The 25,761-nt window shown below is 36.7% G+C and overlaps 1 protein-coding gene across 1 annotated transcript in view; it reads left to right on the top strand.

Annotated features, from left to right (window-relative positions):
- The window catches only part of KIAA1328 (KIAA1328 ortholog), a 419,817-nt gene that overhangs the window by 255,309 nt on the left and 138,747 nt on the right, over window positions 1–25,761 (top strand). The window contains exons 8-9 of the mRNA XM_010849781.1: window positions 6,749–7,422; window positions 12,863–12,970. Of these exons, the coding sequence (XP_010848083.1) occupies window positions 6,749–7,422; window positions 12,863–12,970 (782 nt within the window). The remainder of the gene's footprint in view (window positions 1–6,748; window positions 7,423–12,862; window positions 12,971–25,761) is intronic.

Genomic DNA, 25,761 nt, shown 5'->3' with positions numbered 1-25,761 from the left:
GCTTTTCTGCTAAATATCATTCCATTTTTTTCTCTTTTTATAATTTTATTTAATTATTGGCTGTGCTGAGTCTTCACTGCTGCACGAGTTTACCATTGTTGTGGCTTCTTTTGTTGCTGAGCACAGGCTGTAGGCACTCAGGCTTCAGTGATTGCAACTCACAGGCTCCAGAGCACTTGGGCTTCAAGTAATGGCAGGCTAAGGAGTTGTGGCACACAGGCTTAGTTGTTCCACAGCACATGGGATCTTCCCAGATCAGGGATTGAACCCGTGTCCCCTGCATTGGCAGGTGGATTCTTAACTGCTGGACCACCAGGGAAGTCCCTGTTTATTTCTGATTAAGCAGTCAATCCAACTCATTTTCATCACACAGAAAACATATAAATAGATAGCATGTTCCAAGTCATATTGTTCAGTTTGTTTAGTTTTGAGCATATCCTAGGATATTCATAGACTCCTTTAATTGGAAGAGCACTCAACATAATTATCAAGTTCAGTTGGCAAACCATGGTTTGCCAGATCTAGCCAACTGCATTGTTTCATACAACTCACAAGCTAAGAATGGTTTTAACTTTTTAAATGGTTAGAGGAAAAAAGACTATTTCTTGAAATGAGAAAATTACATGAAATTCAAATTTCAGTGTCCACAAATAAGGTTTTTCTAGAATAGCTGTTGATTTTACAGTACAAAAGCAGAACTGAGTAGTTATGACAAAGACTTTATGTACTGCAAAGTTTAAAATGTTAAGTGTCTGACCCTTTGCAGAAGAAACTTGCTGTCCCCTGCTATATAGCTATGGGAATATAGCCACATGCAGCACCATGTATGAACTTGCCATATATAATGCTGGGTGAAAGAAGTTAAAAAAGAATGTATATCATATGGTTTTATTTATACTTCAGAAATAACCAAGTACAACTGAACTCTACTATGTATTTCAGCAGAGAAGTATTAAAGCAAAGGAGAAATTCTCATTAGAGTCAAGATAATCATTCCCTGTTTTGGCAAGAGAGGTAGAAAGTGGTGATAGCTCAGGGTCATCAGAGGTCTTCTGCATACAGAAGGGTCATCTTCTGTGTGCAGGATGGTAGTTACATTGGGCATTGCCTTGTGATTATTCACTAAGCTGATCTTATTTGTTTATTGTACTTATATTGTACTTCTATGTTTATGGTATTTCATACTAAAGAAATTTTTTAAAGTCTACAACAGGAAGTAATGTGTTAAGTATTTGGAGTAAGTCTAAGGGTTTGGAGTGAGATATAGTCCCATGTCTGATGTAGAGTATTGACATGAGCTTGGGAAAGTTGTGTTGATTCCTTGAACTTCATTTTCTCATCAGTAAAATGCCAATTAATACCTTATAAAATTGCTGTTAAGAATAATAGGTTAAATATGTAAAACATTTAACATAGAATATGGTAAACTCTGGGTTGAAAACAGCCAGAGTGACAGTGTGTTCTGGGAGCATGTTCTGCATTTAGTGGTCAGTGAAGGTGATCTGTTAGAGCTAAGTAGGCTTATCAGAAATAGTTTGTATGAAATTGTCTTCTGCAACCTTCATTTTTCATTTATTTTCAGTCCTTTAAGAATTACTTTGAATTATTAAATATATTGGTTCCAACAATAACTTCATGAAAGAAAATATCCAAATGACCAGCAAGCATATGTTCTTTAATATCATTACATATCAGGGAAATGGAAAATAAAGCAATTATGATATTTCAGTACACATACACCAGATAGACTAAAAATGAAACACACTAGCAAGTATTACTGTGAATGTGAAGTAAGTGCAACTCTCTTAATTTCCTGATGGGGGTGTGAAACAGAATGATCAGTTTAGAAAACTTACTGGCTATTTCTAACAGAGTTAAATATGTGCCACATGACTTCAAAAAAGAGAGAATATTGTATGAGAATATTCATAGAGGCTTTATTTTTAATAGTCCTAGACTGGTAAAAACCTAATCCAGTAAAAAGAATGGGTAAACAAATTTTGCTTAATTCATACAATGAAGTACTATGCAGAAATGAGAAAAGAATAAACTATTGATATACAAAGCAACATAGAAGATACTCAAATATTATGTTGAGCTTAAGAAGCCAGGTACAAAAGAGTAGCATGCAGTATGATTCCATTTGTATGAAGTTCAGCTTAGGTAAAACCAATCTGTGATCGTAAGAGTCAGAATATGGTTCCTCCTGGGAGTGTGAGGATGTGATATTGACTAGAAAGCACACAAAGGAAGTTTCTAGGATATTGGAATTGTTCTACAATTTGATCTGGGTGATGATTACATGGGTAAATGCAAGTAAAGATCTGTGCATTTTATTATACATGTTATGCCTTCATTTAAAAAAAATCTAATGGTTTTTAAGTTAGTGTTATATATCTGAAAAATTCATATAAAACCCATATGCTAGAGACAGCAGTTTGGGATTTATTGTTAGTTTAAACCTTAGTTAAGAGAAGTTATATTTGTAAATATATAGAAAGCATGAAGCAGAAAGAAAAATACATCTGTTTCATTTAGGCCCACTGGGACTTCCATGTGTTCCAGAGGCAGTGTTTTTCAACTCTACTAATAAAATAATTTCTTATATTCATATTCCAACAGCAAGTTTTATTTCTTTTCTCTTCTTCCTTAGCAGCTCATGATTCAGCCTAATCATGGATTCTAATTTTCTTTTCTTTAGTTACTGTGACCTGTAACCCAATTTGAATTTTTCTCCTAAGCTGATAAAGTCAGCCCAGAGTTATTGAGAATGTACTTGCTATGTGCAAGCCCCAGTGCTACACATATAGATATAGATATGCCTTCAAAATTTGTTGTGGCAGGGAAGTCAGTGATAATAACAGTAGTGGTCATAGGAAACGTTTTAAAAATATGAACTTTATATTAAGCACTGTCCAAAGCACTTTATATTTAAATTATCTAATCATCACAACACCCTAAGAGACAATGCAAGATGTTAGTGTAAGACTGACATCCTTTGTATGAATGAGAAAGATGAAGGACGTCTCAACTATCTCAAGAAGTTCAACTCTGGCCCTACTGAAAACCTCACTGTAGCAAAATAAAGATTGATAACTGAACTCATTCTCTTTTAAGACAATTTAGAGATAATCTGTTGTAACTGAACATGCCCTCGGGTGATCTCAACCCCCACACACATACACACATGCACCACAGGGTTCTGCTTGAAAGAAGTTTGGGTAAATAGGTTTGTGTTTCCTTTTGTACATTAGTACCCTTATAGATAGACACTCTTGATAACTGCTCATCTGTCTCACCACAATGTTCAGTTTTGATGTAGGTGCTATTTTTAATCCTTATTTTACTGTTGAGGAACCTGAGGCTTGGGCAAGTTGAATAATATTCTATATAGTTTTTTATTGCTGTATAACAAGTTACTACAAACTTAGCAGCTTAAAACAGCACACATTTGCAGTCTTATCATTTCTGTGGGTCTGTGAGTCTGGCACAGCTTAGTTGGATCCTATGCTCAGGGTCTTAGAAGGGTGCTGTCAAGGTGTCATTTGGGCTGTATTCAGCTGGGAGCTCTAGGTCCTCTTCCAAATTCACAAGGTTTCTGACAGAATTTATTTTCTTGTATGTGTATGGTAGATGCCTTGTTTTCTTGCTCCCTGTTGCCTGGAAACTGCCTTCTGCTCCAGAAGTCATTGCCATATGAGCCCCTCCATAAGCCCTCCCACCCTGTATATAATAGTTTGCCTCTGCTAATCCCAAGCCCCCATTCCTTCACTCGCCTACCTCTGTTCTCCCTGCAACCACAGGTCTGTTCTCTCTACCTGTGAGTCTGGGATTCTCTTCAGCTCAGTTCAGTTACTCAGTCATGTCCAACTCTTTGCAACCCCATGAACTGCACCACGCCAGACCTCACCAACTCCCGGAGCTTGTTCAAACTCATGTCCATCAAGTCCATGTTTCCATCCAACCATCTCATCTGTCATCCCCTTCTCCTCCTGCCTTCAATCTTACCCAGCATCAGGTGGCCAATGAGTATTCAGGACTGAGTCTGGGGTTAGCAGAGGCAAACTCTTACATATAGGATGGGCAAAAACAAGTTCCTACCATCTAGCTCAGGAAAGTATATTCAATATCCTGAATATGAAAGGGAGTATTTACTTTCATATTCTTTTCCATTATTTTTTGTCATAAATGAGTCACAGAAGAAATAGTACACAAGTACAACAAATAGTACACAAGTACACAAATAGTACAACAAGTACACTTCTTGTAGTACAGAAGAAATTAACACACATTTAAATCAACTATAGTTCAATAAAATCTACCAAAAAACAAAAAAACTCTCCCATAACACAATAGCTTATTTCTTCAAGACCAGCAAGAGAATCACTGACCTTGGGGAGAACACCAGACCTGCTATGAAAGGGCTTACCTGAGTAGGTCTGACCCACGTGAAATCATCTTCCTTTTTGTTAATTCAGAGTTAGCTGATAAGGAGCCTTACTTATATATGTAAAGTCCATTTTGGCATGTACGTGACATAACCACAGGATTGATCACTGATCATATTCACAAGTTCTACCCTGCTCAAGGCGAGGAGATAATACAGGGTGGGGACAACAAGATGATGGAAATCTTGGGGACCGTCTTAGAATTCTGCTTAGCAATATGCACAGCTCCCTAGCAGGTAATTGGCAAAGCAGTGTTCTCTTTGAGCAAAGCACGCATGGAAATGTTTACGTTGAAGTGCCTGCCTCTCAAAAACACAGAAGCTAACCACAAAAAAATTTTGTTTTAGAAATCTTCCAAATACCTGACATTTGTGAATAATGTAACAATCAGCACCATTAAAGTAAGTATAAGCTTCGTTAGTACCTAACAATGCACATATGTAAATAATGTTAAGTAACAAAAACGTGAATAAAAAATACTACATACATGGTATCCACAGTTATATTAATGATACGTGGATTAGAAAATATATGATGATGTAAAATAGTTGATTTATGTTTCTGGACTCAAAGCATTTATCTGTCATTTTAAAAGTATAACCTTTAAAAAGTCAGTTTATCACACAGAATAGCAGATGGTAAACATTTCTGTTGACAATAAGTGCTACGGAAGTTCAGAATAGGGGAGATTAATGTGGACTAGAGTTCTTCCTTAGGTGTAAAATAAGGTTAATTTTTTATGAGGTAGTTCATCATAAATTTTGCGCCCAAACTAGTTCCATTTATGTAGTTTGTCATCTGCTCAGTACACAAGATTGCATGCCTTCTATGAAGAGATCCAGGTCATCTCCACATATGTGGCTGATTCTCATTTAAACAGAACTCCTTTAACATTGTTTTAGAACTTCACTTGAAATCTTGAGTCATTGTACTAGCCCTCTTTTATTATAGGCTAGTAAGCATTGTATTGCCATATATCTGTTAGTTGATACTTTTTACCAATCAGTTCTTCATTTTCAACTATTGCAAAATAAATTAGTGGGATTTTTTTTCCCCCCTCTCTGCTAGGGATCTCGATTATTCATTCTTCCTATAACTCTAGGATACATAACCATCTCAACTGTTTATGAATTAGTTCTTATTTTAAAAGTTGTGGCAAACCAAATAATGGCCTTCCAAATATGTCCATGTCCTAATTCCTGGAAACTGTGAATGTCACTTTATATGGCACAGAGACTCTGTATGACAAGAGACTTTACACATGCCATTCAGGATCTTAAGATGATGAAATTATCCAGGATTCCATGGGTAAGCCTGATGTAATCAGAATGGTCCTTATAGGAGGGACAAAGGAGGAGTCTAATGGCCCACGGTACAGACCAGTGGTTCTTAGAGTTTGGTTCCAGGTTGGCAGCACCACCCAGGAGCTTGTTAACGGAGCACATTCTTCAGCTCTACTCTAGAGTTACTGAACTGGAAACTCTAGGGAGTAAACCAAGCAATTCACATTTAACAATCCCTCCAGGTGATTCTGATTCGTGCTAAAGTTTGAGCATCACTGCTAAAAGCTAAGTTTTGCTCTCCTGAGTAGAACAAGCTTGAGGCTAAAATGCTGGGAAAGTTCATTCTATTGGCTTGTCAAAGGTAATTTGCAACTGCTTCCTTTCCGCCTGACTTCTATCAGACTGTAATCATTTGAACAGCTTAATTGAGAAATCACTTATGTTTATAGCTGAAATTAAGTGTTTTGTATTTAAATAACTACTTTTGATTAGAATCATATTTTGTGGAAAGTGGTTGGTTTTATCTGTATACTGTAAAAATATTTATAAAAACTCATCAAATTTCTAGCAGTAACTAACATCCTATTCAGCATAAGGTGAAATGTTTTACATCAAATCTCATGCTGTCTAATGGCCAATCAAAAGTATTTAAGGTGGCTGAATGGATTTCTTGGCTTAGTATTCAAAATTAAACATTTTAAGATATTAACATTTACTGTTTTTCTTCTTCTCAAAGTTGATGTTATGTAACCCTTATTTGCAACTCCTAAAGTCTTGCTTAAGCAGTGAGTGGCAACACTTTCTTTTTCTCATCCTTGTGAATTTACTGAAATGTAGATTGTTTGAAAATGAGTTTAGCCTTGTGGCACATGTCTGTTTAGTTATGAATACTATCTTTATTAAGAAGATAAAAACACAGCTTTGTCTTGGTAAACATGTATCACTGATTCCTGAAGAGTCAAAAGAACTCCCTCTATTGTGCTCTTATTTGACAAGTGATCTTGTGGTTCCTTTTAGGTATCCAATAGGAAAAGCACTCTCCCATCTGCATCTTTGGAACTGGATGGCTCCTACTTGAGTGTACCCAAACCACAGATCAACACTCAAACCAAGCAGAGGCCTAAGTCTGCAAATCAGGACTCAGCTTTGGAATCCCTTGTAGAATTTAGGAATAATTCTTTGAAACCAGCAACCCTTCATTATTCCAAAGAGGATATGGGCAAGGTGCCCTCAGAGACCAGAACATTTAATTACAGATCCCCAGGGAAAAAACTAGTAGACGCAGTCCCTACAGAGAAAGCCCCTCCCAAAGAACTGAAGATGAAGGAATGCCAGCACCTTCAGGCTCCTCCGTCTGGTCAGTGTTGTGGCCATGGACTTTCTGAAAATGCAGATCATGTTTACGAGAGCCATCCGACAAACATGGGCCCTCAGCATTCCAAGACACACCTGGACTCGTGCAGGTACTGTGGGCTTTCCTGGGCGTCTCTGATGCATGGCCACGGGGCACTGCCACCTAATGAAAATGATATCAGAAAGCAGCTCTCAGAAGATAGAAGGCAGCAACTTATGCTTCAGAAAATGGAGCTGGAAATTGAAAAGGAGCGCCTTCAGCATCTGTTGGCCCAGCAGGAGACAAAACTTCTCCTGAAACAGCAGCAGCTTCATCAGTCTCGACTGGACTATAACTGGTGAGTTCTGCCTGTTTATTTCAGCAGTACCTGTAGTTTGGAGAATACAGTATAAAATGACAGCTGTGTTACTGTAACAGATGTGTAGGAACAGAAGTTCCTCAGAATCTTGGTTTGCTTAAGATGCATAGCAGCTATGACTTCCAAATAAATTGCACTGTCTTTTGGGGAAGAACTGAAAGACTACCTTGTCTTCCAAAATGTTAGCTTAGAGTATCTACTTCTCACCTGTCCGGTGTAGTTTTGGCTGGATTCTAAAGACAGTATTTTTCAACAATGTTACCATTACACAGAATACTTTGCTATTTGATGTCATTGTAGAGAATATTAAGCATTAAATAAAAACTTAAGATTTTAGGATGTAAAATAAGACTTACGTGTGACTAGGTGTCATCATTCCATATAACAAAGATAACCTGCTAAATTCAACCTTTTCTGATTATGAAGCATAACCTGTTCAATAGCCAATTATTATACACCTTCCCACATTTAAACTGCTCTTCCTCTGACAATTTTTCCCTAAGAACAATGTTTCAAAAGCTAAAGCCCTATTTAATATCATGTAGTGTTCATTATAGTTTTACATACAAAGTTTGTTATCTTAATTTCAAATACCAATAGATCAATGCAATTGTATTTAAACATAAGAAAATATAGCATTTATGTCTTTTTATAAGTAAATTTCAAGGAAAGGGTGTGTTGTATCTGTGTGTGTGTGTGTCTGTGTGTGTGTGTGTGTGTGTGTGTATCCCTGCCATTTTCTCCTTGGTCAAGCATACCTTTTCCCCTTTGTACACATTCTTAGACATGTTGATCCTTACACACCTAATATTACTGTTATTTTCTTTTACTTCTTGGAGTTAATTTTCTTTCATTTTCAGATCCTGCTCAATATTTTTTAAATCCTAATGTCTTTGAAAGGTCCACCTTACTTGTTTTCTCCAGTGCAGTACTGACTTCCCTAGGAAGCAAATGTTATCTTCCTCTTTCTCTTCCTTTATGGTCAATTTTATTCTTCACTGTTGAACCTGGAGGCTTTTAAAGTAAGTGAAAATGAAGGCTCTTGTGACAGGATTGTCACCAAAGGCTGAAATGTTGCTCCAATTTTATGACCCCAATCTCCAGTCCTCCAGTTAACGTGTAGTTTCTCCTGAGAACTTCATTCTACAAACATTTATTGAATGTCTGTGTTATGTGAGGAATGGTTCTAGGTAGTTGAGATAGGTAAAAGAATTAAATGTAGACTTTAAAGAGATCACAGTCTAGCTGGGGAAAATGGATAATTTTATGTTGGACATCATGTTCATTTGAACAGCATTATGTATTCAAGTAATGCTCCTTAATGATAATAAACTGCTTGTTGTTCTCTTGATCATCCTATCTTAGATGAAAGCACTATGAAACACAAATTTTGAACAAGTTTTGTGTATAGAGATTTCTTAAGACTTTTTATTTTTAAATAATTACAATATTGATAGGAGTTGCAAAAATAGTACAGAGATTCTATGTGCCCGTCATCTAGTTTCTCCCAACGTCTACATTTTATACAACCATAATATATTGTCAAAGCTAGGAAATTAACATTGATACAACAGGTGTGTGTGTTTCTATGTCATTTTATCACGTGTGAATTTGTGTAACCACTTCCACAGTCAAAACACAGAACTATTTCAGCACCACCAAGATTTCATTTGTACTACGCTGTTTTTTTTTGTTTTTTAATTTTGTATTGGAGCATGGTTGATTAACAGTGTGTTAGTTTTAGGAGTATAGGAAAGTAATACACATATAGATGTGTATTTTCTTTTTCCAATTATTTTCCCGATTAGATTATTACTATGTCCTCATCTGTTTTTTAATATGTGTTATTTATTTATTTGGTTGGTTGCACTGGCTCTTTAGTTGTGGCACAGGAGATCTTCCATCTTTGTTGTGACGTGAGACATCCTTAGTTGCAGCATGTGAACTCTTTGTTGCAGCCTGCAAACTCTGGGTTGTGGCATTCTGGTTTCCTGACCAGAAATTAAACCTGGGCCTCCTCCATTGGGATGGTGGAGTCTTAGCCACTGGACCACCAGGGAGGTCTGGGCTGTTAGAGTCACTCTTTGCCCCAACCTGTCCCTAACCCTGCTGCTGCTGCTGCTAAGTCTCTTCAGTCGTGTCCGACTCTGTGCAACCCCATAGACGACAGCCAACCAGGCTCCCCCATCCCTGAGATTCTCCAGGGAAGAACACTGGAGTGGGTTGCCATTTCCTTCTCCAATGCATGAAAGTGAAAAGTAAGAGTCAAGTTGCTCAGTCGTGTCCGACTCTTTGCGACCCCATGGACTGCAGCCCACCAGGCTCCTCCATCCATGGGATTTTCCAGGCAAGAGTGCTGGAGTGGGGTGCCATTGCCTTCTCCGGTCCCTAACCCTCGGAACTCCTATTCTGTTGTCTATTTCTAGATTGTTATTTTGAGAATTGTATATAAATGGAATTATACACAATGTTAAATTTTGATATTGGCTTTTCTCATTCAGCATAATGCTGAGATCCATCTAGATTGTTACATATATTGTACCTTTTGATTTCTGAGTACTAGTCCATGATATAGATGCACTGTGGTTTGTTTAACCATTTGTCTATTAGACAGTTTCCTTGTTTTCAGTTTTTTCAGTTACAAATAGAGCTTCCATGTACATTCTTATACAAGTTTTTGTGTGGCCTAAGTTTTTTGTGTCTACAAGTGAGAACTAGGAATATAATTGCTAAATCATATAAGAGATCATATTTAGCTTATACTCATTTAGTTTACAACACGGGAGACCCAGGTTCAATCCCTGAGTCGGGAAGATCCTCTGGAGAAGGAAATGGCACCCCACTCCAGTACTCTTGCCTGGAAAATCCCAAGGACGGAGAAGTGTGGTAGGCTACAGTCCATGGGGTCACAAAAGTCGGACACAGCTGAGCAACTTCACTTTCACTTTCATTTAGTTTAAAATACTTCTCCTACCAGTAACATGAGAAAGATTGTTTCTCCACACCCTTGTCAGCATTTGATTGTGTCACAAATTTGTATTTGATGTGTTCTGCGCCTGTGTGCAGTGACATTTCATTGTCATCTTAGTTTGCATTTTCCTTATGGCTGGTGATACTCAATATCCTTTCATTTGCTAGTTTGCCCTCTGTCCATTCTTTTGGGTAAACTGTCTCTTTAGTATCTCTTGCCATAGTCTAACTAGATTGTTTGGATTGTTTTCCTGTTGAGTTTTGAGAGTCCTTTATATATTCGAAATATATTAAGTCCTTTTTCAGATAGGTAGGTGGATTTGCAAGTAATTTCTCCTAGTCTCTTTTCTTTTCAATCTCAAAAGGATCTTTCACAAAGCAAAAGTTTTAAATTTTGGTAACAGTTCATTTTTAATTTTTATTCCTTTTAGATTGCATGAAGTTTTTATGATGACCACTGGATTTTGTTAAGTATCTTTTATGAGATAATTGACATGGTTGTTTGATTTTTCTTTTTTAGCCTGCCAATACAGTGGATTGCATTGATTGCTTTTTTTAATATATATATATTGACCTAGCCTTATATCCCTGGAATAAATCTCCTGGGTTACAATGTATAATACTTTTTATGCATTCAGTTCAGTTCAGTCACTCAGTCGTGTCTGACTCTTTGCGACACCATGGACTGCAGCACACCAGGCTTCCCTATCCATCGCCAACTCCCAGAGCTTACTCAACTCATGTCCATCGAGTTGGTGATGCTATCCAACCATCTCATCCTCTGTCATCCCCTTCTCACGTCTTCAATCTTTACCACCATCAGGATCTTTTCCAATGAGTCAGTTCTTCGCATCAGGTGGCCAAAGTATTGGAGTTTCAGCTTCAGCATCAGTCTTTCCAATGAATATTCAGGATTGATTTCCTTAAGAATGGGCTGGTTTGATCTCCTTGCAGTCCAAGGGACTATCAAGTGTTTTCTCCAACACCATAGTTCAAAAGCATCAGTTCTTCAGCACTCAGCTTTCTTTATAGCCCAACTCTCACATCCATACATGCCTACTGGAAAAACCATAGCTTTGACTAGATGGACCTTTGTCAACAAAGTAACGTGCATTAACAATTTCTTTTTACTAATATTTTGTTGAGAATATTTACATCAATATTTCTGAGGTCTGTAGTTTTATTTTTTCATACTTTGTTTGTCTGGTTTTGGTATCAAGGTAATGTTCTTGTTGTTCAGTCGTGACTGACTCTTTGCAACCCCATGGACTATAGCATGCCAGGGTTCCCTATCCTTCACCAGCTCCCGAAGCTTGTTCAAATTTAGTCAGTGATGGCATCCAACCATCTCGTCCTCTGTCATCCCCTTCTCCTCTTGCCTTCAATCTTTCCCAGCATCAGGGTCTTTTCCAATGAGTCAACCATTGTCATCTGTCAACACACAACGATATTACATAATTATTGACTATATTCCCCACACTGTACATTTCAAAGCCATGAGTCATTTATTTTGCAACTGAAAATTTCTACCTCAGTCTCCCACACCCATTTCTCACCTCCCATGACCCTTTTCTCATCTGTTTGTTCTCTATATCTATGACTCTGTTTCTGTTTAGTTATGTTTGTTCTTTTGTTTTTTAGTGAAATCATACAGTATTTTTCTTTCTCTGTATGACCTATTTCCCTTAGCATAATACTCTCCAAGTCCATCCATGTTGTTACAGATGGCAGATTTTATTCTTTTTATGGCTAATACTCTGTTGTATACATATACTGCATCTTCTGTATCCATTCACCTACTGAGGGACACTTATGTTGCTTCCGTATCTTGGCTATTCAAGTAAATAATGCTGCAGTGAAAACAGGGATGCATGTATCTTTTCTAATTAGTGTTTTTGGTTTCTTCAGGTAAATACCAGGAATGGGATTGCTAGATCACATAGTAGTTCTATTTTTAATTAATTGAGGAATCTCTTGGTTTACTGAAGAGTCTCTGTACTGGCTTCCGTAGCAGCTGCACCGTTTACTTTCCCTGCAGCAGTGCACAGGTACTCCCTTTTCTTCACATCCTCGCCAGCACTTGTTTTCTTTTTCATAATGGCCCTTCTGACAGGTGTGAGGTGATATCTCAGTGTGGTTTTATTTTCATTTCCCTAGTGATTAGTGATGTTAAGCATCTTTCATGTGCCATCTGTATATCTTCTTTGAACAAATGTCTATTCAGATCCTCTGCTGATTTTTTTTAACCTGGTGGTTTGGTGTTTTATTGCAGAATTGTATGCTTGTACTGTTTTGATGACTATAGCTTATAATAGAGTTTGAATCAGAAAATGCAATGCTCCCATCTTTGTTCTTCTTTCTCAAGGTTTGGCTATTCAGGCTCTTTTGTGGGTCCATACAGATTTTAGGATTGTTTGGTCTATTTCTATGTCTAAATTTATTTTTACAGGTTAAGGACTCAAGCTGTATTTAAATCAAGAGAACTGGTTGCTAATAAAGAGATTACTAAACCTCAAGAGCTCAGTCTGGATGTGAATGGGAGTGGCTCTGGACCAAGGTAAATTTGGGCGGTTGGTGAAGGTACAGTATATAGGACACAGATCTTAAGGATATGCTTGGTATATATTTATAGCTTCATACTGGTGAGTCTAGTTTTCTGATCATATGTATAAATATATTCACATTATAAAACTTTGAAAAATATTGATAAGTGTAAAGAAGAAAATAAAAATCTCTCATAATCCTTCCATTCAGAGAGAGTCCTTTGAACCCTTTTTCCCATTCTGTCTCTTTTATAATATTATTTTCTATATTACAGTAGGTATTATGCTTATACCGAATTTATTTTTTGCTTTTTTCAGTGTATCATAATTTCTGATGTCCTTTATAATGAAAAACTTGATGTTAATTCATTTAAAAAATATTTATATGTGTCAGCTATTACTCAGTGTTTATTAAGTAACCTATTATTAGATAATACAAGGTTTTAGGTCTCAAAGAGTTGGACATGACTGAGTGACGTTTGCTTTCACTTTCATTATAGATTATGCTTTGAAGAAAATTTCTGTAAATACATTTCTTACCTATCTCCACCTATTTCCTGGGCATAGATTTCTGCAAACAGAACTACTAGCTTAAAGTACATGTGAATCCTTTTAAAATTCATGATTCACATTGCCAAATGGCTTTTCATAAAAATTAAATTAACTTAAACTCCCAAACCAATGTTTAAGAATGCTATTTTCATGAAATATAAAGAATTTTTGGCCGATGTTTTTTCAAATACATTTTTTGTTCTTATTCTCTTTATCCTCTCCATTTGGAACTCTGTTTATATGTATATTACTGTAGATCTTTACTCTGCTAACTTTTGGAAACCTATTTTTCTTTATTCATATTCAATAATTTCTATTGATCTATCCTCAAATTCATCAAATCTTTTGTTGTTCCTAATTTGCTCATAAGCCCATACAGAGTTTTTTTTTTTTTTTTAATTTCGGATACTGGATTTTTTGGGTTTAGAATTTCCATTTGTATGTTTGTTATACTTTCTATTTCTGTGTTAAATTTTTCTATTTTATCCATTACAAGTGTATTTTTTCCTTAAACTCTTTGTCTGCTAATTTTAACACCTGGTTCATCTTGAGGTTTGTCTCCACTGATTGAATTTTCTTTGAGTTGGACATGTTTTCCAGTTTCTTTATATGTTTAGTAATTTTGGGTCATTTCCTGGTCATTGTGAATAACTAGAATTCAGTTGTAAAGGCATATCTCATTTTATTATGCTTCACTTTATCGTGCTTCACAAATAATTTTATATTTTACAAATTGAAGGCTTTTGGCAATCTTGCCTCAAGTAAGTCTTTCAGCACCATTTTTCCAACAGCATTGGTCACTTTGTGTCTCTGTGTTACATTTTGTTAATTCTGACAGTGTTGCTAACATTATTACTGTTGTTGTTGCTAATAGTAGTAGTATTATATTTGTTATAGTGCTTGGTGATCTTAGGTTGTACTATTGCAAAAGGATTATAACTTGCTGAAAGCTCAGATGATGATTAACTAGCATCTTTTTAGCTATAAAGTACTTTTTAATTAAAGCTTGTCATTTTTTTACAAATATGCTATTGCACATTTAATAGACTACAGTAGAATGTAAACAAAATTTTTATATGTACCAGGAAACCAAAATATTTGTCTGACTCCCTTTTTTGCAATATTCACTTTATTGTGGTGGTCTGGAACCAAAACTGCGATGTCTTCAAGGTATGCCTGTATTTATCTGAACAATGGTAATATTTTGTGTACGTGTGGGCGGTTAATTTAACTGAACTCCAAGTTCTGTGTCCCTGGAGTAATTGGTGATGATAATCACTGTTGAGTTATTTTAACTTTAATTGCGATGCTTGAGTCTGCCCTGATCATGGGCTTCCCATGGAGCTCAGCTGGTAAAGAATCTGCCTGCAATGTGGGAGACCTGGGTTCGATCCCTGGTTGGGAGGATCCCCTGGAGAAGGGTGTAGCTACCCACTCCAGTATTCTGGCCTGGAAAATTCCGTGGTCTATATTGTCCATGGGGTCATAAAGAGTTGGACAAGACTGAGACTTTCACTTTCATTTTTCAGGATGCTTGAGTCTGCTCTGATCATGTGTAAGTTCAGGGGTCAGCCTGACCTGGCAAGATTGTTACATGGAATTTAAGCCTTTCCTATTTCTCTCCTCTCCAAGATTTTTCACTTTTTAGCTCCTTTCGTCAGCCTATACTCTATCCTCTTGTTCTTTAAGCCTGCTTTCAGCTAAAAACCATTAAAAAAATTGGGAACTCACCCAGTGCCACTGTTTTCTTTCAAGTGCTGACCCTCTAGCAGTTTCTGCCTGCTGTTGGCCACACTGCTTTTCAGTGTGTTCAAGTTATTTTTTTCCTCCCAGAGTTTATAGTTGTTTCATATAGGAGATTTGGACCTGTAGAAGCTCCTCAACCATTATCAGGAGCAGAACCCAAGAATTCTTATTTTTGCACATTTTTGCTGTAATTAATTTTTTCAGTTGTGGTAAAATACACATAAAATTTACCATCTCACCCATTTTTTAGTTTACTGTTCAATAATAGTAAACTTATTTACAGTGTTGTGAAGCCAGTCTCCAGAACTCTTTTATCCTGCAAAACTGAAACTCTGTGACCATTAATAACTACTCTTAATTTCCTCTTACACCCGGCCCCCGGCAACAGCCATTTTCTTTTCTGTTTCTAGGTACCTCATGTAAGTAGAATCATGCAGTATTTTTGTTGCTTATAATTTATCATTTTTATTGAAGTATAGTTGATTTATAATGTTATGTTAGTGTCAGGTATACAGTGAAGGGATTCAGATATATATATATATATAAAATATTTTTAAGATTCTTTTTGTGTGTAGGTTATTACAAAATAGCAAGTATAGTTCCCTGTGCTATACAGTAATAGGTCCTTGTTTCTTTTATATATATTATTGTGTATATGTTACTCCCAAATTTCTAATTTATCTCTCCTCAGCACCTTTCCCCTTTGGTAATCATAAGTTTGTTTTCTATGTCTGTGACTCTATTTCTGTTTTGTAAATAAGTTCATTTGTATCACTTTTTTAGATTCCATATTTAAGTAATACCATAGGACATTTGTTCCTCTCTAACTTTCTTCACTCAGCATGATAATCTCTAGGTCCATCAATGTTGCTGCAGGTGGCATAATTTTATTCTTTTTTATGGCTGAGTAATACTCTGGGGTTTGTGTGTGTGTGTGTGTAAGAGTGTGAGTGTGATGTGGTATATAGTCGACGTCTTTATCCATTCATCTGTCAGTGGGCATTTAGACTGTTTCCATGTCTTGGCCATTGTCAATAGTGCTGCAGTGAATATTGGGGTACATGTATCCTTTCTTTTCTGTACTGTTACTATCACTTTTAATTTTTAAAATTTGTATTGGAGTATAGTTGATTTATAATATCGTGATCGTTTCAGGTGTACAGCAAAGTAAAGCAATTATACATACACATATATCCCATATAGGCCACTGCAGAGTGTTGACTAGAGTTCCCTGTGCTATACGGTAGGTCCTTATTAGTTACGTAGTTTATATATATAGTAGGTGTGTATATGTCAATCCCAATTTCTCCCTCCCTCCTCTTGGTAAGGAGGGGTAACCATGTTTATCCCTGATAAAACACTGATAACCATGTTTGTTTTCTACATCTGTCACTCTCTTTGTTTTGTAGATAAGTTCATTTGTACCCTTTTTATAGATTCCACCTATAAGTGATATCATGTGCTATATTTTTTTTTTGCCTGACTTACTTCACTCAGTACAACAATCTCTAGGTGCATCCATGTTACTGCAAATGGCATTATTTTGTCATTTTTATGCTGAGTAATATTTTATTGTATATATGTATCACATCATCTTTATCCATTCCTCTGTTGATGAACATTTAGCTTGCTTCCGAGTCCTAGCTATTGTAAATAGAGTGTTGTGATGAACATTGGGGTGCATGTATTGTTTCAAATTACGGTTTTTTCTGGGTGTGTGCCCAGGAGTGGGATGGATTCCTGGGTCATATGGTAGCTTTCTTTTTTATATATATATAGAGAGAGTCATCTTTATTAAAGTTCATGATTACATTAGAAACTGACATGGATTTCTTTAAGATATGCAGATTCTCACGGGCACCTGCTTTCTACTTTTGAGGATAATAAAGAGGTCAATATCTTAATGTTATTACATCAACTTTTCACCAGATAGGAAACCTGAAAAGGTCTCTTGGGCCTTCCAGGTCACTATACTCTATACAGACCTGCCCATGTAGTCTCTTGAATTTACAATTTGAAATTTGCAATTTCTTATAAATTCAATAAGTTCCTGGGCAACAGAACATTATAACTCTGCTGGTTTTTAAGGTGCAGTTCCAAGGTTAAATATTGTACCTATACATTTCCAAATCACCCAGGCTTATCTTTCCAGGAACGTATTGCTCATTTTACTTGGTGTTTCAGATGGTAAAGAATCTACCTGCAAGGCAGGAGTTTCTAGGTTCAATCCCTGGGTCAGGAAGATCCCCATGGACAAGGGAATGGCTTCCACTCCAGTGTTCTTGCCTGGGGAATTCCATGGATAGAGGAGCCTGGCAGGCTACAGTCCATGGGGGTCCCAAAATTTTCACTTTAGTAATCTCCCTGTCAAAGAAAGACCCCAAAGTATTGCTAACTAAAAAGTTAAGTGAGGCTCCTCTTCTTTCCCCAAATCAAGTTGTATGTGGAATCCCAAACAAAATGCTAGTTCCAAGCGCACAGGCTAGTAGTCTCCCAAAAAGCTCTTTTTAGTTTTTGAGGAACCTCCATACTGTTCTCCATAGTGACTGTAGCAATTTACATTTCCACCAACAGTGTAGGAGGGTTCCCTTTTCTCCATACCCTCTCCAGTATTTATTATTTGTAGACTTTTTGATAATGGCTGTTCTGACTTGTGTGAGGTGATAGCTCAGTGTAGTTTTGATTTGCATTTCTCTACTAATTAGCAGTGTTCAGCATCTTTTCATGTTCAGTTTGGCCATCTATATGTTTGCGTTGTTGTTGTTATTTAGTCACTAAGTTGTATCTGACTCTCTGTGATCCCGTGGACTGAGCCCATCAGACTCTTCTGTTCATGGGATTTCCCAAACAAGAATACGGGAGTGGGTTGCCATTTCCTTCTCCAGGTGGTCTTCCTGACCCAGGAATTGAACCTGCAACTCCTGTTTGGCAGGCAGATTCTTTACTATTGAGCCACCTGGAAAGTCAGTATAGTCTTCTTTCGAGAAACGTCTATTTAGATCTTCTGCCCATTTGTTTATTGGGTTCATTTTTGATATTGAGCTGTATGAGTTCTTTGTATAGTTTGGAGATTTATCCCTTGTCAGTTCCTTTCAAATATTTCCTCCCATCCTGTATGTTGTCTTTTCTGATTTCCTTTGCTGTGCAAATGCTTTTGGGTTTAATTAAGTCCCATTTGTTTATTTTTGTTTTTATTTTCATTACTTAGAAGAGAGATCCAAAAAGATACTGCTATAATCTGTATCAGAGCGTTCTGCCTGTGTTTTCCTGTAAGAGTTGATCGTACCCAGCCTTGCACCTATACCAGTGTATACTCCTGTCTCCTCTGTCACAGATTAATTCACCAGGTACATGGGTTTATTTCTGGACATTCTATCCTGTTCCATTGATCTATATTTCTGTTTTTGTGCCAATACCAAGCTGTCTTGATTACTGTAGCTTTTTAGTATAGTCTGAAACCCCAGAGTCTGATTCTTCCAGCTCCATTTTTCTTTCTCCAGGTTGCTTTGGCTATTTGGGGTCTTTTGTATTTCCATACAAATTATAAAATTTTTTGTTCTAGTTCTCTGAAAATTGCCATTGGTAATTTAACAAGAATTGCATTGAATCTTAGATTGCCTTGAGTAGGATAGTCACTTTAATGACCCTGAGTCTTCCAACCAGGAGCATTTTATATCTTTCCATCTGTTTTTCATCCTTGATTTGTTTCATCAGCATCTTACAGTTTTTAGAATACAAGTCTTTTGTTTCCTTAACTAAGTTTATTTTCAGGTATTTTATCTTTTTTGACGTGATGGGGAATGAAATCGTTTCCTTAATTTCCCTTTCTGGCCTTTCACATGTAGAAATGCTACGTGTTTTTGTATATTAATTTTGTATCCTGCAACTTTACCAAATTCATTGATGAGCTCTAGTAGCCAACTTATTGGAAAAGACTCTGATGTGGGGAAAGACTGAAGGCAAAAGGAGAAGGGGGCAGCAGAAGATGAGATGGTTAGATAGCATCACTGACTAAATGGACATGAACTTGAGCAAACTCCAGGACATAGTGAAGGACAGGGAAGCCTGACGTGCTGCAGCCCTTGGGGTTGCAAAGAGTTGGACACAACTTGGAGACTGAATAGCAACAACAGCAGTTTTCTGGTAATGTCTTCTCTGATTGCTGTGGCTAGGACTTGCAAAACTATGTTGAATAAAAGTGGTGAGAGTGGGCATCCTTGTCTTTTTCCTGATCTTAGGGAAAGTGCTTTCAGCTTTTCATCATTGAGTATGATGTTGGCTGTGGGTTCTATTATGACTTCTGTTATGTTGAGATAGGTTCCCAATATTTGTCTTTTTGTGGCTTGCCAAAGTTTAATTTTATCTTATTACTATTGAAATCAAGCATGTACATAATTTAAAAAGTCAGTTGTTTAAAAAAATAAATAAATAAAAAGTCAGTTGTTTAAGAAGGCTTATGCAAAAATAGTGGGGTGCTCTACTACTCCTTCTTAATCCCAATTTCCACTCATTAGAGATAAAATTTTTCACTACTTTGGATGTTTTTTAATCTATTTATTCTAGTATTTATATCCGTATTTTAAAATATCAGACATAAGCTGGCATTAAGTATTGACTTTCTGCTATGAAAGATGAATTAGTTAGCTCTCACAGGTAACGATCTACATGCTGTCTCCCTCTTTTCTCCTTTTTCCCTCCCTTGCTCTTCTCTCTCCTTCACTCTCTTCCCCTTCCTCTCTCTCTCTCACGTTCATACCCACACACATACTGTTTCTTTTGTCTACTCAGTATAGCTATATAACAATTTGTTTGCAATAAAATTATAGATATTTTCTATATACCTGAGCCAGCTACTTTAGTTATTAAATTTAATTTTTATATAATTAATTTTTTTCAGAGTTTAGAAATGCTTTAATTTTCCATGCACTCATTCATTTATTAATTCACTGAAATATTCATAATGTTTCTCACTATATTCTAGGCACTTTCGAGACTTTGGGTTAATATAGCAGTAAACAAAACACCAAAATTTCTGGCCTTAGAACTGTCATGTCTTTCCATTCCCCAATTCACCCAGAAAGTATAATTATCTGAATATATTCAGATATATCAATTATTCTATCGTATCTATTTTTTTTTTAATATTTCCCCTTGGGGCCTTCCATAGTTCTGCTCTATTCTGAACTGGTTTTTCTCTAAGCTTGATGTTTAGAGATTTCATCCTGAAATTTTCCTTATCCATCATCCTGGAAGTTTTCTTTACTGTTCTGTGCTATATTCCTCTTTTGCTGGTTCACATGTCCACTTTTTGGTTTATACTCATCTTCCTTAATCATGTCCTTCAATAGCTGACAAGGAGTACAGAGGCAATAGTTTTTTGAGACTTTATACCTCTAGAAAATGCCTTACATCTTTCTTCACATTTAATGTATAGTTTAACTGCATGCAGAATTCTTGGTTGGTAATTAATGTTCCTCTGAGGAGATTGAAGGTTATATTCTATTATCTTCTAGTTTCTAGTATTACCGTTAAGAGTTTGGTGCAGTTTGATTCTTTATCTTTTTTATGTGACCTATTCTTCACTGTTCTCCATGGACGCTATTAAAGTCTTATCCTTCTTTGCATTATTCTAAAAATTAATGCTGATGTGTGTCGGGTGGGCCTTCTGTCATTTGTTACACTATTAGCCAGATGTTGAATCTCTTGGAATTGCTCGTTTTCTTTTTTTTCTCTTGTCTTTCATATCTATGTTCTTTTTATACTTTCTAAAAGACTTCTTGAAGTTTATTTTTTAATCTTTCTGTTAAATTTTTTGTACTATTATTTCCAAGAATTTTTTATTATCTAAATTTAAGAAAAAATAAAACACAGGCATCTTGCAGTGTTTTTTCTTATCTCTGAGGATTTTAATAGTTCTTAAAATTTCTTTTCTTCTAAGGCTTATTGTGTCTATTTTCAACAAGTTCAGGATTCCTTTTTCCGCATGTGTCTGATGATCCATTTATATTTGCAAACAAAACAGTGAAAAGCTATTGAAAGTTCTCAGTATATATAAGCAGGGCTTATCAACTGATGGACTTCAAGCCAGCTTAAAACTCAGCATTTAAAAAACTAAGATCATGGCATCCAATCCCATCACTTCATGGCAAATAGAGAAAAAGTGGAAAAAGTGACAAGATTTTATTTTCTTGGGCTCTGAAATCAATGCACATAGTGACTGCACCCATGAAATTAAAAGATGCTTACTCCTTGGAAGAAAAGTTATGACAAACATAGACAACATATTAAAAAGTAGAGATATCATTTTGTCGACAAAGGTCCCAATAGTCAAAGCTATGGTTTTTCCAGTAGTCATGTACAGATGTGAGAGTTGGACCATGATGAAGGCTAAGTAATGAAGAATTGATGCTTTCAAACTGAGAGTTCCTTGGACAGCAAGGAGATCAAACCAGTCAATCCTAAAGGATATCAACCCTGAATATTCACTGGAAGGACTAATGTTGAAGCTCCAATACTTTGGCCACCTGATGTGAAGAGCCAACTCATTGGAAAAGACACTGATGCTGGGAAAGATTTGAGGGCAGGAGAAGAAGTGGGCAACAGAGGATGAGATGATTGGATGGCATCACCAACTCAATGGACGTGAGTTTGAGCAAGCTCTGGGAGATACTGAAGGACAGGGAAACCTTGCATGCTGCAGTCCATGGGGTCGCAAAGAGTGGACATGACTTAGCAACTGAACAATAACACACCAACCATTTAGCCAGCAAATATTTCAGTTTTGATTTTTCAGATTGATTGAGTTTGAACTTATATGTCTGATTTCTGGGCTTTTAAAATATTGCAACATCTCTTTATTTGTTATCCTTTCCTCTTTATTTCTCTGTAACCTCATTATTTTGTGTCTTTTTTGTTGTTGTTGTTCTTTTACAATTATTTGAGAGATGTCAGAAAAGAGTAGAGGTTTATTTTCAATCAACCATGTAAATTGGCTCTCCAATGGTAATTTGTATAGTTAAGGAGTATTTGGGAGTTTAATAGAAAGATGGAATCCTGAGGGAGGAGGGTTCAGGATGGGGAGCACATGTATACCTGTGATGGATTCATTTTGATATTTGGCAAAACTAATACAATTATGTAAAGTTTAAAAATAAAATAAAATTTTAAAAAAATTAAAAAAAAAAGAAAGATGGAATCCTATTGTAATTTTCAATTATTCAGTATTCAATTAAGATAAATGTTTTTTCTAAATATTTATTAACACTTTGTGTTTCTTTGTAGAATTTTCATTTCCTGACTATATCCATATTTTCTGTGTCGGGGTTTTATATTTCTTCTTTAGTTGATGTGTAAGAACTTTTATTATATTTGTTTTTAACTTAAAATAATTCCTTACTTATTTTTAGTGCTACTCATGTTTACCTATATTCTTCATATATTTACTTGCTTGCTGTGGTAGGGAAGATATTTAAAATGCTGGTAAGTCAAAAGAAAATAAAACATACCCATGATATCATCTAGAGGTAATCCTAGTATGTAGCTTCTAGGTAGTATTTTTTTAAAGTATGTGATGCATGTTTATATTATACATTTTGTCTTATAATTCACCTTATTTTTAGTTAAATGTTATCTAACGTTCTAAAGAACAGTGCTTTCTCTATTAAAAGTAAAACATCCAAAGACACATTAAGAAAAAAGCAGTCATCTTTCATTCACTATCCTGTTCCCTATCCTGATTGTCTTGGTAGAATTAGTCTTAGCACTCTAGTGTTTATTGTTCTATACCTTTTTTATGCTTACATGTATTAATATGTGTGCTGTGCTAAAAGTCATTTCAGTCGTGTCTGATTTTTTGTGGCCCTTGGAACTGCAGCCTGCCAAGCTCCTCTGTCCATGGGATTCTCCAGGCAAGAATACTGCAGTAGTTTACCTGTACTCTCCTCCAGGGGATCTTCCCAACCTGGGAATCGAACCTGCATCTCTTATGTCTCCTACATTGGCAGACAAGTTCTTTACCACTAGCACCACCTGGGAAGTCTGTTTTAATATATACAGCATCTATGTACATTGAGATCAAACTGAACTCATTCATCTTTTTTAACTTCACTTAGTGATGCTTTAATAGACATTTGTCAGGTTCTTAGAGTTTTTGTAAAACTGTGGTAAGCAGAATAATTGTCCTCCAAAAACATCTGTGTTCTAATCCCTGGAAGCTCTGAATATATTACCCCTACCTGGCAAAGGGACTTTGCAGGTGTGATGGATGGAATAGACCTTGAAAGATGGAGATTATCCTGGGTTATCTGGATAGGCTGCTCATTCTAATCACATGAGTTCTGAAAAATAAAGAACCTCTCCTTACTGTGTCAGAGAGATAAGACGAAAGGAGGAGAGATTTGAAGCTTGAGAATGACTCAGCCTGCCCTTGTTGGCTCTGAAGATGGAGGAACGTTGTGTGACCAGCCAAGGATTGCAAGGACCAGCCAAGGAAGCTTGGAACAGTCCTCATCTGATGACCCACAAGGAAACAGGGATCTCAGTCCTCAAACTACAAAGAACAAGGTTCTGCCAGAAACCTGAGTGAACAAGCAAATAGATCCTCCCCTATAGCCTGAACAAGCAAATAGATCCTCCCCTATAGCCTGAAAAAAGGAACATAACCCTGCTGACACCTCGGTGTTAGCCCATGAGACCTGTGTCACACAGGACCATCTGTAGTCAGACCTACAGAATTATAGAATAATAAATTTGTGTTGATTGAGTCAGTAAACTTTTAGTTTGTTATAGTGGTAAGAGAAAGCTAATACAAATCCTAACTTATTTCCTATAAATGGGTAATAGTTCATGACTTCTATATACACTGTAACTTATTCAGCACTTCTATTGTTGAACATTCAGATTGTTTCAAATTCTTTACCCACTGCACAGAGTGCTATAATAAGCATGGCTGTGCTAACACTGTGTTCTGGTCCTTTTATTTTATTAGGGTAAATTTCCAAAAAAAAAATCGCTAGGTCAAAGTCTATTGTTACATAAGTGTATTTTATATAATGTACAATTATAAATGATAATAATCCATGCCAACTAAGATCACGGCATTCAGTCTCATCACTTCATGCCAATAGATAGGGAAACAATGGAAACAGTGACAGACTTTATTTTCTTGGGCTCCAGAATCATTGCAGATGGTAACTGCAGCCATGAAATTAAAAGATACTTGCTCCTTGGAAGAAAAACTATGACAAAACTAGACAGCATATTAAAAAGCAGAGATTATTCTGCTGACAAGGTCCATATAGTCAAAGCTATAGTTTTTCCAGTAGTCATATATGGATGTGACAGTTGAACCATGAGTTCAGTTCAGTCGCTCAGTCGTGTCCGACTCTTTGCGACCCCAGGAATCGCAGCATACCAGGCCTCCCTGTCCATCACCAGACTCCCGGAGTTCACTCAAACTCAAGTCCATCGAGTGATGCCATCCAGCCATCTCATCCTCTGTCGTCTCCTTCTCCTCCTGCCCCCAATCCCTCCCAGCATCAGAGTCTTTTCCAATGAGTCAACTCTTTGCATGAGGTGGCCAAAGTACTGGAGTTTCAGCTTTAGCATCATTCCCTCCAAAGAAATCCCAGGGCTGATCTCCTTCAGAATGGACTGGTTGGATCTCCTTGCAGTCCAAGGGACTCTCAAGAGTCTTCTCCAACACCACAGTTCAAAAGCATCAGTTCTTCGGCGCTCAGCCTTCTTCACAGTCCAACTCTCACATCCATACATGACCACAGGAAAAACCATAGCCTTGACTAAACGGACCTTTGTTGGCAAAGTAATGTCTCTGCTTTTGAATATGCTATCTAGGTTGGTCATAACTTTCCTTCCAAGGAGTGAGCATCTTTTAATTTCATGGCTGCAGTCACCATCTGCAGTGATTTTGGAGCCCCAAAAATAAAGTCTGACACTATTTCCACTGTTTCCCCATCTATTTCCCATGAAGTGATGGGACCGGATGCCATGATCTTCGTTTTCTGAATGTTGAGCTTTAAGCCAACTTTTTCACTCTCCACTTTCACTTTCATCAAGAGGCTCTTTAGTTCCTCTTCACTTTCTGCCGTAAGGGTGGTTTCATCTGCATATCTGAGGTTATTGATATTTCTCCCGGAAATCTTGATTCCAGCTTGTGTTTCTTCCAGTCCAGTGTTTCTCATGATGTACTCTGCATAGAAGTTAAATAAGCAGGGTGACAATATACTGCCTTGATGTACTCCTTTTCCTATTTTGAACCAGTCTGTTGTTCCATGTCCAGTTCTAACTGTTGCTTCCTGACCTGCATACAGATTTCTCAAGAGGCAGATCAGGTGGTCTGGTATTCCCATCTCTTTCAGAATTTTCCACAGTTTATTGTGATCCAATAAAGTCAAAGGCTTTGGCATAGTCAATAAAGCAGAAATAGATGTTTTTCTGGAACTCTCTTGCTTTTTCCATGATCCAGCGGATGTTGGCTAATTTGATCTCT

Source organism: Bison bison, unplaced genomic scaffold, assembly GCF_000754665.1.
Source record: "Bison bison bison isolate TAMUID 2011002044 unplaced genomic scaffold, Bison_UMD1.0 scf7180017864286, whole genome shotgun sequence".
NCBI lineage: Eukaryota > Metazoa > Chordata > Mammalia > Artiodactyla > Bovidae > Bison > Bison bison.
This window is presented reverse-complemented; position numbering and strand designations above follow the sequence as displayed.